Source organism: Semicossyphus pulcher, unplaced genomic scaffold (assembly GCF_022749685.1).
Source record: "Semicossyphus pulcher isolate SPU_LCO1_2020_fin unplaced genomic scaffold, fSemPul1.0.p SCAF_12, whole genome shotgun sequence".
In the NCBI taxonomy this organism is placed as follows: domain Eukaryota; kingdom Metazoa; phylum Chordata; class Actinopteri; order Labriformes; family Labridae; genus Semicossyphus; species Semicossyphus pulcher.
The window spans coordinates 29,039,614-29,059,906 of record NW_027211626.1 but is presented as its reverse complement, the minus strand read 5'-3'; the positions used below and the strand labels follow the sequence as shown (position 1 = coordinate 29,059,906).

Sequence of the window (20,293 nt, the reverse complement as noted above, 5' to 3'; positions counted from 1 at the left end):
CTCCATGTTAACAGACGGGACATGAGTCAAACTATAAAATCAAAATACATGCAATACATTTTTCTCAAACATGGTTTCTGTTATTACCATGCTGATTTACATCCACGTGTTGTTTTTCGGACAAGTTTACTTTTAATTAGTAATTTGATACTGTAAAAAGGATGATTGACAGCTCTTTTGACATCTGCAGATGATCCAGAACGCAGCAGCGCGACTGGTCTTCAATCAACCCAAAACAGCATGTCACTCCACTGTTCATATCCCTCAACTGGCTCCCAGTCGCCAATCGCATCAAATTCTAAACCCTGTTGCTCGCTTACAAAACAGCAACAAAAACGGTTCCTGCCTACCTGAAAGCCCTCATCCAGGTCTACTCCCCCCCCCCGCCCACTACGCTCTGCCAATGAAAGGCCCCTGGTCCTCCCATCACAACAGGGCCCTAAGTCTCTAACTAGACTCTTCTCCTCAGTAGTCCCCCGGTGGTGGAGCGAGCTACCAAACTCCATTCGGTCCGCAGAGTCCCTTTCACCTTTAAGAAGAAGCTAAAGACCCAGCTCTTTATGACCTCTGACCTTACTGATTTTGATGATGATGACATCGAGGATCCTTCCTGTTTTTCTTGGTAATTGAAGTGTGTGTTTTGGTTAGCTGATGTGGCTACGGCAGCTCCACCCCCCAATCTCTACTGTGCATCTCTGGCTTCAAATGACATCACCATTGCAAGATGGCAGCGCCTATCACAGGGGCTGTTTTGGCTTTAAATTTGTACAATGAGATCTATACAGTAATTGGTCAGCAATTATACTCACCACTCAGTTGTTTGTCTATTTACACAAAAACAGTTTTTTTCTTCAATTAACACTCATTGCTCACTGAGTTACTGTTAAGTTACAGTCAATTAAACCTCCTGCAGATATATCCAATTAAAAGTTTGCTAGAAATAAGAGGGATTATGCCTCTTGAGCCATGTGAAGGAAATGTTGTCACTGATTATAGCTTCTCACCATCAGTTAAACAACTGTTAAAGAAAGAAGTACCTAGAAATGATTGCTGGATAGTTGTTTTGTTCTAATTTCACAGAACTCAGTATAGAGAGTAATACAATGCTGTCATTGGACTTGCAATAAGTGCTGTTAAAATGTACATTACAGTGGATTCTGAAGACAACAGGAACATGAGGGTGGTGTTGAGCCTGCATTAAAAGCAAAGAGAAAATTGCAGATCAGCAAAACAGGAGGCTTCTTATAATAATACAGTATGATGAAAGATATTAATAAAGCAAGGGCCAATAGAAGTAATGCCTTCAAAGTCAGAGCCTCTCTCTGTAGTTGAGATAAATATAGGCCCTGGTTGTATTTCTCATACGAGCATCCTGAACTGTAGCTAAACAGGAGGATGTTTTGATGTTTCAAGACAACATCCATCCTCTTAAATTACGTCTGAGGACCTTTGCTAGATGAATAAAGCAATGAGGCTCACTTAGCCTCAGGCACTGTGCTGTTAATGTGTGCGAGGACAAGTATTTGAATCACACCAATTAAATTCAAATGATGGTAAAGCAATGCCTGAAGTGTGATAATTGGATACATTGGCATGGAAAATGAGTTGTGTGAATTATGTACAATAAGCAGGAGAAAGGATCGATGCTGATCTACTATACTAACCTTATCCAGTTCTCCTCCCTCGTTTATTCAGTCCTATCTAGTCTCCATTAGTTGATTTCAGATTGTTATTTAAATATACTGCTGCAGTGATGAAATTTCCCCAATGGCATCATTAAACTCACATCTCATCTCATCTCATCTCCACCATGTGTGTGTGTGGGTGTGTGTTCCCTCATCCAGCAGCGGTCTGTTAGGATGCAGGTCCAGGAGGGCAGAAGGAAGGGACAGTTCACTGGCTTGTATCCCAGTTTGAATCCCCAGTGGGGTGGATTGGGACAGACGTTCATGACCCTCAAGGCCAGCTAAGCCCCCACAATCTGTTCCACCAGCTAGAGACAACTGGTATTTCTGCGCGTGTGTTTGATAGAACACCGGAAATCAAATACAGTGTGTGTGTTTCAATATGGTACTGCGTGCGTGTTTGTGGGCAGCGTCCTTGTTTTACACCAACAGAGACAGAATAAATCATCTAACTCCACCGCTGAGACTTTTGGATTGAATCTAACTGAAAGGGCCGAGACTGTGGGACGACTAACAATGTGTGTGACGCATGTTGACAGGCTGACGCAGGCAGAATGTGTGTGTGTGTGCATTTGAAGAACAGTGAGTATTTACCTTGGTGATGTGTCATAACAGCGATGTGCCAAGCTGAAGGTCACTGAGTCTTTCAGGAAGCACTGTGAGTAACTCCTGGTGAAGCACGCATACCCCCCCTCCCTTCTCTCTCTTATCATTCTATCTCTTTGACCCACTCCATCACACGCTTTTTGTCTTCATTCATGAACTTTATGTCTCTAAATACAGATTTTGGTCATATACATATTCACTGATAAATGAGACACAACAACACAAACGAACTCGGTCCCACTGCAGGTTGTGAAATTATATTATATAGAATACAATAGTATATAAAATTATATTTTGCGCCTCTGACGCCTCTAAATACTTAATGATGACCAGTGTCATAAATATAGAGAAATCAAAGTTTAATGATTTTAAGAGATTTAACCTCTCTCTTTTATAGTTTCTTTACTGCACTATGCTTAAATCCAACCCACAATCTTTTTTTCTAAACATAACCAAGTACATTTTGTGCCTAAACAAAACCAAATTTCCCAGTTTTTGTTTTAATCAATTGTTTTAAAACAGATGTTCTGGGCCGGTTTCACAAAGATAGACTTTGACTACGGCTTAGACATAAAAAATAGTCAGACTTCAGATAGATGTCTAAATTCATCCGTTTCACAAAGCAGTTTAGTTCTTGACCATCTTAAGCAGGACTATGGCGCACTGAATTCTGGGTAAATTAAGACTTTTTTCAAAATAAAAATGGCAGACCAAGTAACCGCACCTATCCACTCAAGTCTGTTTACCCCAGCAGAACATGTTTGTCTGTTGGAGGAATTCAACAGTTTTGAGGGCATTTTTCTTGGAAAAAAAAACAAAACGACAACAAAAAAAACCTGATGTGGAAAAAAATTGCAGCAACAATAAAAAGTGTTATTCCGACCAGACAAAGGACCGTCAAAGGCGTTCAAAATTTGGTGCTACTGGCCAGCAGGTCTAACTGATTGTTACCATGGTAACATGGATCTTAGAGCTGAGTTAGCCTGGGGGTAAGGTGTCTATTTTTATTTTGGCTTAACATTAGTCTGTTTTTATTTTTGTGAAATGGTCTAACTTGTATTAGACTAAGCTATGGGCAATATTAAGACTGGCCTAACACTATAGACCAGTCTAAAACATCTTTGTGAAACCGACCCCTGGGCTAAAAAAAAGTTGTTGAATTTTGGTATGACATGGGCGGCAAGGCAGCGTTCTCCGGGGTGAAAGAGAAAGAGCTATCTGGCAGAAAGCTCTGAACTCTGTTGGCTTGTAACTTGTGGCACCACCATGTAATGCAGCCTTGCTGACTAGAGACACAAAATTTACTTCTTATTTGGATAAGTTTGCTTTCAGTTCTGACTGACTCGAAGAAAAAAAAAAACGTAATATGTATTTACGGCCTCCAAAGTGATTTTTCCTGTAACTTCAGTCTTTGGAAACAGTTTTGTATGAAGTAACATTCTATGTCATTTATGTGGAGACCTATAAGTACAATTTTAAAATGTAATATCTGCTTGGTTATTTTATTGAAATCAATCTTTATTTATGTAGCGACAGACCATAACAACAGTGATCTCAGGACAATGGACAAATAGAGCAAGAAAAAACTTTCTTGTAACAGGCTGAAACCTCGAGCAGAACCAGACTCATGGTGAACAGCCATCTGCTGCAATCGGATGCACTGAGAAAGTGGGATCGAGGGAGAGACAGAAAGAGAGAGATTGATAGAGGCAGACAAACAGACAGACAGGGCGACCAACACACAAGGAGACAGACAGACTGAGAGTTTGACCTTATTCTGACGTTCAACTTTATTATTAAAATACAAATAATAAATAAATAATAAAAAAAATTGCTTCTCATTTTGTTTTTCCTTTTGCCCCTCCCTAATAGTCCTTCCTACCATTTAACTGGCTGATGATGGATTTTTAATTGAGAAAAATAGTAAACATATATTATGTTTTTCAGATGACATGGCCTGTAGTGTGTGTGTGTGTGTGTGTGTGTGTGTGTGTCAGAGAGAGTGTGTGTAATTGAGATATAAATGTACTGGAACATGATGTAACTGTCTTTCCGCAGACATCAAACAGTTAAACACACCTGCATCTGCTCCCTGTGCCGCCTGCAGCCCTCTCAGAGATGGAGGCACAAGCAGAGCATGTGAGTGTGTGAGTGACAGGCAGAGACCGAGTAAATGCATCTGTGTATGTTCCTGTGTGTGTACAGTTTATTCTCCAACGTTCAGACCCTGCATAGTGTCAGGATATTTTTGAAGCTGTCTTTGGAGTCTGGCTGAAGTGGCTGTGAAACAGGGATGTGTGGGGGATGGGTCCGCACACCTTTCACTTCCTGTTCTCGCTGTCATTCAGGTCCACTGTTGTAGGTGTGTCATCGCTACAATATTGAGCACAGATTGATGAGCTGTGTTCAGGATCAGTTGGACAATGTGAAACACACGTGCATTACTATGTCTCTTTCTTAAAGGCAGATGAAACTGTTCTGTTACTCTTTGCAAATAGTTTTATCAGCTGAGTTCAAGAAGGTCTTAAACATGAGGCTCGTTTGAAACATTAAGGGCCTGTTCACACAAGTGCAGCTACGAAGCTTTATAATGAGTGCCCAAGTCTGAATGTGTCTTTTTGTTGTTGCTAGGCAACTGCAAAGTCAGCTGTCAAAAATGTGTTGTTACGAGTCCTGCTTGGTTATGTCTGAAATGTAAGAGCCTCCAAGTTTCAGAATATCTAAACTTCACCACCTCTAACCCTTCCAGAAATATAACTGTTTACATCTTATAGGCTGTGACTCAGAGGTAGAGCGGGTCTTCAATCTGAAGATGGACCGTTTGAGCCTGGCTATTGCAGTCTGCATGTGGAAATAGCCTAGGGCAAGATACTGAACTCCTAGGCATAGTCTTTGAGAGCAACTAAATGTACTAAATGTTGAGAAGCTTTGCATGATACTATCTTAGGGGGAATTCACAAAGAAAGAATTGCGGCCCCTGATAGCACCATAAATTGCGCATCAAGGTCTGATTCACAAAGCAAATTGCACCAATGATATTCAAGCGCAAACACACCCATAAAGTTTCACAGATCACTGCAGTTTGCTCTTGTTTTGTGTCTGATGTGTCCACTCTCTGCTGCGCGGTGCTGCACTCTCAGGCATTAGTTGAGTGTACACAGACGGAGTGCAGTAAGTGAGTTTACTGTAAAGCCCAGACTAGACAGGTGTTTACTAGTTTAACTGTCTGTAATGCAGCTTCATTTCTTTAAACAAGCGTGCAACAGCAGCTCGTCCATATAATAATCCCTGTCCTGTGTATCGGCTCCGGGCTGCCATGTGCAGGGGTTGAGCCTCGCACATTTTTTACCTGTTGTAAATTTACCTTAAAGAGATATTTTTTAAAGTTTTTTATGTATTTACTGACAAATACATTTTTTGATCACACAAAAGGTGGAATTGTCATCATGATCAGTGTAAACTCGAGCGTGACAGCCCTTATAATACTGCGCTGCAGTTACCAACAGCTCTCTGCAGGCGGTAGTATTTTCACATGAAGTGCGCGGTGCTGTTAGCGATGACGTTTGTGAATTAGGTGCTTTTTGCCACGAGGCCCATTTGCATAGAAAGTGGCCAAATTTTCCCCGAATGTCTGAATAATGACTCATTTAAATATGCTCAAACAGCACAGGAGCACAGAGCACAGAGTTTGCTTTGCGTGTGCTTCCAGAATTAGGTGAAATATAATCTTACTTTTTGTGTCATTTGCACCGGTTTAGCTGGCGCAAAAGCCCTGCAATCTTTAATGAATGTATTAATGTGTGTGAAAGGGTAAATGCAGACATGCTTTGAAAAGCATTTCAAAAGACCACCATCAGAAGTTCACAACAAAGCTGTAGAGTTCTCTGTAACCACAGTGAGTTTCTAGGGTACATTCAAGGTTACAGCAGGGTAAACGGAAGTTGTGGGCTTAGCTAAACTCATGCTCTGAATTTACAAATGGCTGTCTGGAGAGAAGCCTATATTTATAACATTGGATAAATGGAGAAGCTGAACCATTATTCATATGTTTTCAGCAGGAGTTGGTGGAGACAAAAACTATGAATATGGGACTTCAGGTTGCAGAAGCACAACTTCTAACAGGTCTTAGTGTTGCTCTATATCTTCTGGATGCATAAATTGTTAATTGCTTATTGATCTATTACATGTGAATTTTCATGTCTATTAGATGTTAAGTGCAGATGTTATTATCAAGGTTAACCACTTTCAAACAGCCAGTCACCTTGAAAGTGCCGACCTCTGATTGTGCATCAAGCACATGCTGTAGCCAAAAATACAATGTGGTAATTTTTAATCAATATGTATTTGAAGAAGGAACAAACAAATCAGGGTGATACACTACCTCCAGTTTATATTGTTATGAAGTACAAAGGGATTTCATATAACACACACTGTTAGGAAAATCTGCTGATACAGGTTTATTTTACACCTGATTATTACTCAGCATCCGATCTGCCCCGCCTGCTGTGCTCTGCTTTATGCATATGCATGCTTGTGTTTATGAGTATCCTGCAGAAACACAGTTGCTAATGGAAGGGAGCATTACCTCGGGACAACTAATTTCATACAGTAGAAGCAGCAATGCAGAGAGAGAGAAAGATGCAGTATGTGGGTGTATACTCTATTGATGACAGTCTAATTTCTGACTCGCTGTAATGTGTTTGTGTGTGTTGTTTACAGTGGTTTATGCGCCACTGGAACTTATTCACATCAGTGTAACTCAATCCAAACAAGCCCATTGCAGTTCTTACCACACAGAGAGGAAATAGAGACAGAAAAGCAGTTTTTCAGGAGCGGTTTATGTTCAGGAAGGACAGATTAATAAGAGAAGGAGGGAGAGGGATTGATGTACAGAATCCTCTGTGGACTCAAGCACCCGCTACCATACATTTTCTCAACCTCCAGCATAAAATGCACCATTACGCACGTGTCAGCAACTTTGTGTGAAGGTTCATATAGGAGTGATGTTGAGCTTGAAGCAGTTCAGCTTGCTACTATGAAATCTTTTCTGTCTTGATGCCAATCAGTATTGCCTTCAATTAGCAATGTAAATTATGGTGTTAATTTAGACCACTAAGATTAAAGATTTGCTTTATTCATCAAGCCTAAATAATTAAATAGATTTAGATTTAAGATAAGATAAGATAAGATAAGATAAGATAGTGCTTTATTGATCCCCAGAGGGGAAATTTGGTTGTTGCAACAGCACAAAGACAAGAAAGAAGCAAGTAACAAGAAAGCAAGTACAAATAGAAATAGGAATAGATGAAAATAAAATAAAATTAAATAAAGGATATATACAACTGGTATGCAAAAGTGACATAAGTGACAATCTAAAGTGACCTGGTATGGTATTTTTGCAAGAACATTTGGAAATTTAACAAATCCGTTGGGTGGAACTGACTTTTTTTTATCTGAGACCAGTTTTGCCCTGTGTATGACACCAAAAGAACCGAGTGTGTTCATTATCAGTCAATCCCTGCTGTCAAAGTGTCCATCAGCAGATCTACCCGCTCATCTCTAGCATGTCGCTGTAGTTAACAAAAACATCTACAACAAAGGCAGGAGCAGATTTTTGCATGGTGTGTAAGTGACTAGATCAAACCGGTTTGCTATTGGTCCAGTAGATGGTTTCAACCGCCAGCCGCAGCATGACTGGAATGATTGTACGTCAGGTAAAAGTGCTTGTTGAATGGACAAACATGCTTCCTTTATGCAAAAGTTTATTATAATTATATTATGATTATTATAATTATGATTATAGTATGTTTATTATTACTGTAGCATTCTAAAACAATGACAAATACTGTCCAGGGGCTGCTCGCTTAAAAAATATGCTGAAAACATAAAATGGCAATTATTGCATATATCACTGATTTCTTTGAGCAGCACATCACATGTCGACTTACTCAGTCTGGATTATCGTCTTTCTAGATGCTTATTTCTTCCTTCCACAGTTTAATTGTACTCTCTTCTTCACCTTAATTCACGTTTTAGTTCACAATCTACTTTAGTCTGATCACATGCTGACTGCTTTGCTTCAGTCCCCCTGACACACCTGCACCTCTGCTCTCTGCACAGCTGCTGGCCCCGCCCCCTCTTTCTGTCTGCCTCTCTGTCTGCTGTGTTGACTGTCTTCATCAGCAGTCTGTTTAAGTCACAAAAGTTAAATATTTTCGCTCGTAATTCAGCACCAGTACATCTGCACCTTTTATAAGCTTTATAAACAGCGACAATCAATGCATTTACAATAGGGACATGCTATCCACAACATTGCTGCATTGCTTCTTGATTTCTCAAAATACGAGGCGGGCGGAGGGTCATAATAATAGCACGTGCGTGGGTTAATCGCGCGTTACAATAATTAGTGGCGTTAAAGGGAATGTGCGTTAACGTGTTAACTTTGACAGCCCTAATATATATATAAAACAGACACAGCCAATTCATACTCTCTTCAAAGCCACCATTGACAGAAATGGTCATTTTACTTTGCTGAACATGGGGGATGCTAGCCTACTGCTGCCTTGACAGGTTAGTAGTTTATTGTGTGACTTTGGTGTTTTAAATGTTGAGTTTAGATGCAACAGTTGTGTAACACAACAATGCTCAGAAACTAGCTGAACGGGGCAGTCGGTAAAGTAGGTAATAGGGCTGAATGATATATTGTTTAACAATCGCAACTGTGATGTGAGCATGTGCAATAGTCACATTGCAGGGCTTGCCATACAAAAGCAAAGTAGGCTTTTTGTTACACTAGGTGGCTTTAGAGTGAGTGTATTCCCGTTATCGGCTACACCTCGTCCCAGTGCTGGTTAACGCTGTGGCTACATAAACAGACCGTTCATATAGTATAGTTCTAGTGGCATCACCTGCAGCACACACACGGCATGAGGTTTTGTGTGCCAACAGGAAGTAGAAATAGAAGACTAAAAAGTCCCAAATAATAAAAATGATGATAAAGTAATTAAAAGTACGATTTTCATTTAAAATGTCTGTTAAGTCACTATCTATCGTCGAATGAGGTAACACAACGGTGATTGAGCCTATGGCCCACTGATGAAAGCCTTTGCATTTACAGTATTAGAGACTGGGTGCGACTTTCAGGGAAAAAACTCACAAGCGGCGGCCAGTTAGTGACGCGTTTTCAATCGATCAGCAGTGGTGCCAGAGAGGGTAGGTGGAGCTAAGCGGCTGCTTTTCCGCTCTCTGCAAGTGTTGCGAGTAAACAGTAATCTAATATGGCTGAACAAACAAAGAAAAGATGAATGACTACAGATACAACTTCAAAAATAAGTGAAAAACCAAAGAAGAAGAAACAAATTCGAGATTAAGATGAAGGCAAACAGTCTAAAAAGGAAAGCGACCGCCAGCGAGGAAAATCAGTGCCGCCAAAGAGAACGAAACTGAGATCTTCGAGATTACAACTTTAATATGGTTGTTTGTGTACATTAAACACACACATTAATCGGGTATAATTTCCTGTATTTTATGTTTTTAAATCTTTTATAAATGGCTAATTTCCCAGAATTCACATCAGTTGATGGGAGACGTTACAAGTTCAGCCGCACAGATTTCTCTTAGAGGTGGTCTTATGCTTTTCTATTTTATAAAGTAGATTTGATTTGTCACATTCCTTGGGCGGAATAGGTTTACAACCAGTAACCATACGTGACACCAGAACGAATAAGGCCAAACAGATGAAATGTACAGCCTCTCTGTGAGCTGAAATGGGACTCTGCTCTTTTCCAGTCCCACACAATTCATGATGGTGGCTGAAGTTTAACATATAGATCTTGCCTGCTGCAGGGTTATTTTTTATGACGTGTAATGTGGGGCCTCCTTTTTTTTATGAGGAAGTGGGTCAGGGGGTGGCAGAGCCTTGGAATATTTGGCAGGAAAGTCATTAAGTTTGACCTTAGGGCCTGGTGGATTATGGGATGCTACAGTGCAGCAAAATCCGGGACACACACACAGACAACAAATGCAAGTACACACACACACACACACACACACACACAATGGTGACACAGCCGGGGAGGTCAGCAAAGGTCTCTGGCAAAGTTCGGCGGAAGCTAGCAGCTTGTGTAGGCGTGGTTCAAGTGCAGGCTGTGTGTTAATACGTGTGAGTTGTGTAATTTGAGGCTGTGTTTCTGTGTGTGTGGATCAGAGGTCCTGCATGTGTTAAGGACAGGCCTTCTAACTAGGCCAACAGCTGCTTCCCTGGCAATTCATCTCCAGTCAGCTTTGAAGCCCTTTTTTTCCCCTTTTATTACAACACAGGAACATTTTGCATTTTAATGGAGCTCATATTTTAGTACACACGCACCACAATAACATGAATACGCATGCACACACTTATTTAACATCCCTTTGTAGAATAAATTAAAAATACAAGTGTCCAGGTGTCTGTTCCAAGCCTGCTTCATGTGTTATGTATTCTAATAGATGCAGCATATTCATCCCTCCATGTGTTTGTGTGTGTGCGTGCGTGCAGCGTGGGTGGTTATGATTGTGCACCACAGAAACTACTTTGTTCAAATTCAGAAAAGCTGCGGCTCCGTCCCTCAACCACCTTGTGTGTGTGTGTGTGTGTGTGTGTGTGTGTGGGTGCGTGTGCGTGTGCGTGTGCGTGTGCGTGTGTGTGTGTGTGAGGTGTGTGCCCTCACTTTGATGGTGGACAGAAGGCCACTTCTATCCTTCAAAGTGATTCACCGTTTCTTTTCTCTTTGGTTTGTCTTATCTCAACAAAAAAAAACTAAAAGAAGAAAAAGAAATAAAAGAAGATGTCAGGTTGAGAGGCTGGAAAATACACACACACACACACACACACACACACACATGCACGCACGCACACACAAACTTACCTCTCTCTTTCTTCATGACACACTGTTCTTTCTCCCCGTCTCTTCCTTCCTCCGTCCATCACTCTCTCTGACACACACAGTGAGGTGCATTGAAGCGAGGCAGAGCACACAGCTGTGAACCAGCCCAGAGGCCTGTGCTTGTGTGTGTGTGTGTGTGTGTGCGTGTGCGCACGTCTGTTTGTGTGTGTGTGTGCCTCTGACAGCCTGGACCACTGAGACGACACAATAGGCGTAAGCAGGTCAACAAGAGAACGAGGGGAGTGTGACTGTATGGTTAAATGAGAGGTGGAATAAAACAGGTTGTTCCAAATCATTTTCAGTGTTTTCTCATTAATTAGAATATCCATCACATGACATCACATCACACACACACACACACACACACGCACGCACGCACGCACGCACGCGCACACACACACACACACACACACACACACACACACACACACACACACACACACACACATATTACTGCACACACACACACACACACACGCACGCGCACACACACACACACACACACACACACACACACACACACACACACACACACACACACACACACACATATTACTGCACACACACACGAGTGGTTAAGCTGTGTCTGAGGGTTGATAAACGACCACAGTCAGTGGTCAGCCTTCCTTCCTCTCCAGCTGCTCCGCCACATGCTCACTTGGAGTTGAACAACATGTACAGCAGGGCTCGAGTTCCAGTGCGGTGAACTGGTGGAGGCGGCTGGTTATTCTGCCGTAGTGTGTGTTCTCTGCAGCCCTAACCCTGCACAAATATAGACATACTTTTTTTTACCTTCTAAAAGTATTGTAGGGTCCATCTGGTGCAGGAATTTAAGTTTATTTTTATTATTATTTTTATGTTTTTGTATGTTTTTTTTTTTATTTTAAAAACAATTACAATTTTAAAATTATAATATTGCAACGTTGGGCGACTGGGAACAGAATTTCTCTGTATGCACTCACATTGAATGAAACATCACACAGAACAACTAAAGGTTATTTATGAAGTCATTTATGACAGAAAAATGAGAAATGTGTTCATCTTGGTTTCAGTTTTCAGCTGCCTGTGGACTCGTACACTGGAAGGACAGCTTAGAGATCCCTTCAACGTGTTTTCTTCACTTGTTATGCACGTTAGGGCTCTTATCATTTCAACTTGCACAGTGGGCCACCATAGAGGGCCAATGTAAGACTGATAAATTCCTGTTAATCCATTGACACCTGTCACTGGACATGGTGTGTTTGGTTGGCTTGGGCTTGATGTCCATGTCATGTTCCATGTCCACATAATGACTGCAGGGCAGTCAGTGGGTTGTTGGCTTCTTTTCCCACTTCACCATCATCTTCTTCATTTGCATCAGTGTTTTCTGATCCCATCTCAGCATCTCTCTTTCCATTTTGGATGGCAGTAATCATATTTTTATGTTTAGAACACATGTCTTTGCAGATGGTAGTATACTATAGTATAAATAGTAATAATGTAATATGTATATAATATATAGTTAGAAGTTAAAAATGTTAAATATTACTATATAGGAAATAACAGAAAAGAATGGATAGGTTGGTGGGTTGAAAGCTTAATATCTTTCTTCTCTAAATAACCTCAGAATCAAATTGTATTTAACAACAGACTGTCTGGCTGACCTGTTAATAAGAGAATTCAGTGCATCTCTGACACTTGTACCCCCCTATTTAGGGATGTTCTCGCCTGTAACTGAACAATGAACTTTCACCCCAGAACACAATTCTCACTTCTGCCTGAACAAGCAACACTCACCCCCGAAAACATTCAGACAATCTCCTGTGGAACAGTGTAGGCAAACAGGAGCAGAAAGAGCTCAGGATCAGTTCAGTGTATTTTGTGGGGGGGGGGAAAATTAAGATACAGTTCAAATACGACTGATAGAGATTTAAATTCTGCAACCAGAGGTTATTTATTTACTTATTAAATTCTGGTCTTAACTCAAAATTTCCAAAGAGAAAACACATTAAAAAAACATAGTTATACTGAATCATCAGTTTATTTCGAATAGTATATTTTTCCATCTTTCGACACAGGAATCTAATAGCCCCATGTAATGAATGAGGTGCACGCACTATTTTGACAACCACTAAAGCCCAGCGTTGTAAAAATGAAACATAGACATAACAAGCTCAAAATGACATGAAGAATGTTTTCCACAATAACTAAATATCTACATGTTCTACACATTGTTATGATTAAATAACAAACATATTAAAGACATTTCACTGACGTTAATCTTGAAAACAGAAAAATGTGCAGGTTGTCTAAGTTCATGGCCTGATGGGTGAACCTATAAAGAAATGTGATATCCAATTACATTGTGGGACAAACAACAGAATAGCTGATTATGTTTATGTGGTCTTTATAAGACACAAACTTTAAAATATATTATTTGAGAACTACTATGTAAACACGACGTTATATTCCAACAGTGGTTCTAACAGAGTTAAAGCTCCCATTAAATCATAATACAACACAAATTGTATTAAAAATGATGCTGATTTTCACCTGCACTGGAATATATGCATACAAATAATGTGCAATGCAGGCATGTGATACATTCATATCAGTAAAAGATATGGACAACATCTGACAAAAATATGTCACAGTTGAGTCAGTCGATATAAATCCAATCAACATTCCCCCATGGCACATGGACAGTGATAGAAATCTCTGTGTGATGTGTAAAACATAGATCCGTTTATTTGACAGATAAAAACAAATTGTCTCTTTATTTCAAACTGAGCTGACATCCATGTCGAACACAGTCTCCCTCTGAGGCCACCACATAACAGCTGCTGGCAGTGAAACGGCAGAAATCACCAGGAACTTAGTTGACAGTATAATTATGTGTGTGGTAAGCAGTGACAATATTTGGCTCCATTCCTACGAACTGCCACATCATTCAGCAGGAAGTGTGCCGCTGAGATACTGAGAGCATCATAACTGGAGAAAGAAGGAAATCCAGCATCCAAGTTTCTTTGTCATCATGGCAGACATGCATTTTTTATTTGACGGTTCATTTTAGAATCATTATTCTTTAGAAGATTCTATCACGCTCCTCTCTTATGTGAATGCATAACACTTAAAAAGAGACGTTTTAAAGCAAGAACAGACTGACATATTTATAGTATCTGTCACAAAAGGAAAGGATGATGGGTTCCAGGAAGTGCTGCCAGTGGCTGCCCATCCACGACAGGAATTAAAGTTGATTGACAGAGAGAGAAAGTGTCGTACCGTACAGTCAGTGAAGCAGTTCAGAGTGAGGAGATACACCTTTCACTGCAAGTGTGTACAGAATATCTAGCAGCAATCTGGCCAAGACAAGAAAGCAACCAGCCACACACAGACACTCACACACTAATTTGACAATGGGTGCTGCTACAGATGAGATGATGAATTATTTCTGTTTGTTTCTTTGCAGCTCTGATATCTGCTGGGTGCTGCACCAACTCCTGTAGAAGTGTCAAGCTCTGGGACAGGTGAGTCACATGCACAACAAGCAAGCACACATACTGTATATACGACATGTTATATTGTTGATTTTTTTTTTGGCCACTTAATGGTGGAGGGACTCCCCAGGCAAGTTTTAAACCAGCCAGGTCTTACGGCAGTTGTAACCAAAATAGTTACATGGCATCATGTACATGGACACAAATTACTCTTTTCTTTTTGGTGTAAATCAACACAAATTGCAAACCTCTGTATTTCAATTGGAGTTTTTTTTTCTGACTCTAACATGAGAGCCTTTAGGAATACAGGAGATGTGGTTCATAGAACCAGAGTGCTTTGGTGTCGGTTGATTGAGATGGGTCAGACAAGTGCAGGACTTACACCCAGGTGCACAGAGTTCAAGCCAGTACAGGACTAAAAGTGAAATTATTTCAACCGACAAGTTACACACGTAACATGATTTGACTTCCTTGTTTTATAGTTTGAACAGAAACCACAACATTTTTTCTAAAAATAACCAATTTTGGTGCCGAAACATTATCAAGAAGTGGTTATGTTGAAGAACCAAAAGTACTTGGTTAGGTTGAGGAAAGGATCATGACATGAGTCAGACGCAATTCGGTTGGACGTCAACATCAAGTGAGAGAGAGGAACAAATCAATGCATGGAATTGAACGGATCATTCAATTCACTAAAAAGATTAGTTCTTTTTGATCGAATCGTTCATGACCGAAACATCTCTAAATATCATCGATATCTGGTTTCACACTGGACACGAACAGCGTACTCCTGAGAGGCTGCAGGGCAAGTAATTTTTGCTACCGCCTTCTAATTCTGTTGAGTAAAGGCTTTTGTGTTACAGGCACGAAATATACTTCCTTGTTAAATAACAGTTTGCAGTTCTATTCTTCTATATATTCTCATGACTATTTCACAAACATGAGACATATCATCCCTTAGGAAGGGTGTATTGCTACCGTGTTACCAAACAGTTGCCCATTGTCACAACCCAAAGAGGCAACATTAGCATTCATTTGTGTGCTGTTTGTGTCAACCTGGTGATGTAAGTCCAATATTCACTCTCTTTGTAGCTCTGTTTTGATCTCCACCAACTCCTGAGGGAAATATCTCCTCTGTTCTGCAGCTACCAACTATGTGTTTGTTGCTTGGAAGGCAGAATTTAGTGCATTTGTACATTATATATTCAAAAGAAGGCAGTGTAATTGAAGAGCCTAGAGAAAAAGTAATCAATCATAAATCCTAAATTTTAAATGTGTTTACACAGACATAGGACAGACAGGTGACAAATTAAAAGAAAAAGCAAGATACAGCGTCTTTGTGAGGTGTTGGACCACCATGCAATGATATAACCATCAATACTTCAAAGCATGGTTGGAAAAAAAATCCAGATTCCCAGAAACCCCGAGGATATGAGCTTAATTCCTCAGTGGTGGCCACAGCCCTGATACAAGGAGCAATTTTTGGTAAAGGTGGTGCAGTATAGGAAAAGGCAAAAGGTCTGTGTGTGTGTGTGTGTGTGTGTGTGTGTGTGTGTGTGTGTGTGTGTGTGTGTGTGTGTGTGTGTGTGTGTGTGTGTGTGCGTGTGTGTGTGCATGTGTGTGTGTGTGGGTGGGTGGGTGTGTGAGTATGAGTATGAGAGGTCAGCCTGGTGTGACCCCTGCTTTAATGCATTGGCCGCAGGGTGAGTGATGGTGCTGGGTTAATATTTAATGATGAAGCAGTTCCTAATGGTGGAATAAATCAGCCTCCATCTTTACCTGGAGAGGACAGATCTCTGTATTCTGCTGAGCATGGGCTTCACACACACACACGCATGCATGCATCCACATGCAGTAATTGCACTATTTCCTTCTTGTCTTTCAGCTTTGAGGCCTCTTGACCATGACATGCCTCTTGATCAGATGCTGCTTTGACAACACAAACCCTGGAGAGAGAAGAAGAGGGTTATTAGCAGGACGGATGGACGGATAGACGAGCCGATCGATGCATAACTGGATGGATAAATGATCGTGGAATTCAAAATCAAGCAGTGAGGGGTGAAGGAGCAGATGAGTGCTTGAAGGAAAGCAAAGAGGCAAAACGTTGGAAAAACTTGAACACTCTCTCTGCCCTGTCTACTGCTGCTGCTGCTGCTATGCATTCCCTGTGGACCATCTGAAGACTGAGTGACATTGTTCGGACAGGCAGAGGCTCATCCCTGCATTGCCAAAATGAAGAGGAGAAAATAAATAAGATAGCCGAGAAGCTTTGTGTTGCCAACAAAATAGTCCTACCTCTTTGGAAAGACAGACCTTTTGGATGAATAAAACTGTACATGGAAGTAGCTTCTCATGCTAACATTGGAGGTTACAGCCCCTTCTCTACACAATCACAATGCCAGTGATTATTTTAAAACTTAATACCCAACACAAGACGAGGGTAACTACTTTTACTGAAATATTGTGGACCTGGAATAAAAGCACAAAATACGTAACAAATACAACATTTATTTAACAGATAATTCTCTTTCATTACAACTTGCTTATTAGGACTTGTTTTAGCAGTTATTTTCTAGCATTTGCGGTAACACTGAACTCAACATACTAACATCTGAGGTCTGGGAACACAACAAAGTCCAACAGGGCTAGAAACACAAGAGGTCAGACCATCAGACTGGCTTTAAACAAAACAGCTGAGCAGGATTATCTAAAACCAGTTGATTCGTTAGCCATCCCATGACAGCGTCCAGCTTCTAAAGTTCATTATGTTTTATTTTTTTAACATTAGATTTAAAAAGAAAAAAATTTGGCAGGATGGCTGAAGATAGACAGGAAATATGGGGAGGAGAGAGTGGGGAATGACATGTACCAAATGGCCAGCAGACCGAGAGCCGAGCCTGCGATAAGTGGGATGTGGACTGTAGCCACTGTACGTGGGGTGCCTGCTCTACCAACTGAGCTCGACCAACATACAGCACCGCAAAGTTCAGTACCTTTGAAGCTTTTGATTTGCAACAGCAGTTTGGAGTTGAGTTTCACTTCAACATTACTTTTCTTACTTTCATCTTCGGCTGCAACAATCTATTAATTAGTCAGTTGACTGACAATCACAATTCTGGTACATCCCAAACACTAAATGCTGAGAAAATGATCATCTTAATATTAAAATTGATTTGCAGCAGTATTATTTTAATCTAATAAATATCAGCATTAACTGTCACAGCCATAAAAGAGCTGTCTGAAGTGACAAACCACTCAATGCTTTTATTGTGAAACGTTCAAATAAATGCAATATTTGTGTGACCGAGGTTAGCAAAGATTTGTTAGCCATGCCATTATTAAGTGGAACTACTTGACAGTACATTTTTAGCATATGATGGATTAAAGCTACAGTGAGATCATTAAATGAAAAGATGCAGATGGGATTCAAAACAGCACGACACGTCATAAAGGTGGACAATACACTGTATGTAATATAGTTTGGCTTACCTGCTGGTTTCTTCAAAACATGGCTTAGCTCTTGTGCTTCTTCCCCAGTCCGACTTTTTAGCAGCAATAAACTTTAGTTTAGAGCTAAAACAAGTCTTGATAAGTCAACTGACAGATAATCAGCAGAATAATTGTTTAAGCAAGAGTACTGGAGAAAGCAACTTTACAATGTTGCAGCTTGCCTTGACTCAATCATAACTTTTTTTTTTTACATTTTGGTCAAACAAAAATATATATATTTGGTGCAAATAATCAACAGATTAATATATAATTTTCAAAATGCCCTATAAATAATTGCTATTGGCGTCCCTGACCTGGTGAGTACAATGTTACTGTAAGTTATAGAAATTAGTCACATGTTGTAATTATGACAAAATCTTCTATTATAATTATTTCTTTGTGTAAACTGTCTGTTTGGAAATACAACCACATTTTTAACTCCAATGAATCAAATTTGAAACAGCAGTTACCAGCACAGCGAGCATTTACCTCTGGATCAGAACGGAAAAAGCAAACATGCTCCAGTTGCCATATTCAGAAGTGTATTGCTTCTGTACAGTTACGATGCATTTACCCAGGGTGCTGTGATTTAAAAGGTTACAGAGAGAACATATAAGGATGCGTTGGAGGAATTTAAATATGTTCCTGTTAAGAGGAACAGAAATGTTTGCTAATTTTCTGCTCCTCGTTCAGATTTTGTGGAAAGGTCCGTTCCTATACCAACAGTGTTATCGTAATCTTAACCTTGTGTCAGCGTTCAGTCATATATATGGTGCTGTGTGTGTGTGTGTGTGTGTGTGTGTGTGTGCTTGTCATTTTCCACACTCCCGGGTATCTGGAAACAGACAACATGCCTTGCCATCATTTTATCACAGCATGTTAAGGGGATATGAAGCTGCAGATGCCAAAACACACAGACATCAAGAGAGGATATCTAGCAATGCTAATTTTAGTATTTCTAGATCGTAGAGCTTCAGGGCTAAAAAACAAAGCCCATTAAATCAAACTGTATTTTCTTATAGGGCTTTAATTAGAAAGTCTTATGATTTCTTATAATATATTAAAATCGGAGAAGAAGCATTTATTGAACAATTCAGAAATAAATAGGCTAATTTACTGACTTTTCCCCATTGGATATTAAATAACATTGTTTTCAGCCTATATGTTGTTGATACTAGCTGCATAGTTGCAAAATGGTAAACATTACAAACTGCTGGTAAAAGCATCTGACAATGTTTTGATATCGAACTTACAGCTAATATAGAATATACTACTGCAGCTACAGTTAGCTAAAAAATCAACATCAGCTTTAGCAGCAACAGCGTGCTCTCTCACCTACATATACTGACAGAATAATTTGCTTAAAGGCCCAGAATCTAGAAACTCCACATCCAGGGCATCTACGAGGACTGTAAGCATGAATTAAAAGTTTTACAGGATTTTTTTCTTAGCTCTTCAGCAAATCATTTCCATTTGTTATTGCTAAGCTACATTCTAGCTCCCAGCTAGCTCTCCAGTCTTTTATGAACACACCATAGCACACATTTACACACCAAAATAATACAAATTGGTCTTTATTTTTCCAAAACATTTTTGCTGAAAATGTACATTTAAAGCTTCAAGAACAGGCCAGTTTATCTAGCCGCTAACACACAAAGCTAATGTCAAATAGCTCAACAGTACATTTACTGTCAACAGTTGAAATGATTGTCCCTACAATGAATAGTCTATCAAGACATTGACAATTGAATAAATAAACTCTTCTAACTTATAAATGAAGTTTCCTATTGTAGGTCCAACATAAAACTATGAATTATTCAACCCTTTATCTCTTTAGTTAAGCTAGTTGAATAAATGTAGTCTTGTGCTTTCAGGTTTTTCAAGCATTAGAAGCACATTTTAAGTTTATAACAGAACCTCTATATTCGCTGTGGGTGGGTTAGTGGAGACTTCTTAGATTTAATGATTAAAAGCTCCCACACACATTCCCAAACTCTGCTTCATGCTTTGCTTTTAAAAAGAAAACAGAATTCACTGAAAGCATAGACGCACCAAATCCAAGGACAGGAATGAACAAGAAATGACTCACTGATTTTTAGCAAAACAGAGCTTGAAG

At 40.0% G+C, this 20,293-nt stretch overlaps 1 protein-coding gene across 1 annotated transcript in view; it reads left to right on the top strand.

Annotated features, from left to right (window-relative positions):
- The window catches only part of ccdc85a (coiled-coil domain containing 85A), a 39,687-nt gene extending 22,347 nt beyond the window's left edge, over positions 1 to 17,340 (top strand). Inside the window, 2 exon segments of the mRNA XM_069658812.1 lie at positions 14,661 to 14,718; positions 16,574 to 17,340. Of these exon segments, the coding sequence (XP_069514913.1) occupies positions 14,661 to 14,718; positions 16,574 to 16,589 (74 nt within the window). The 3' untranslated portion in view covers positions 16,590 to 17,340.
- Positions 17,341 to 20,293: the final 2,953 nt, after the last annotated feature.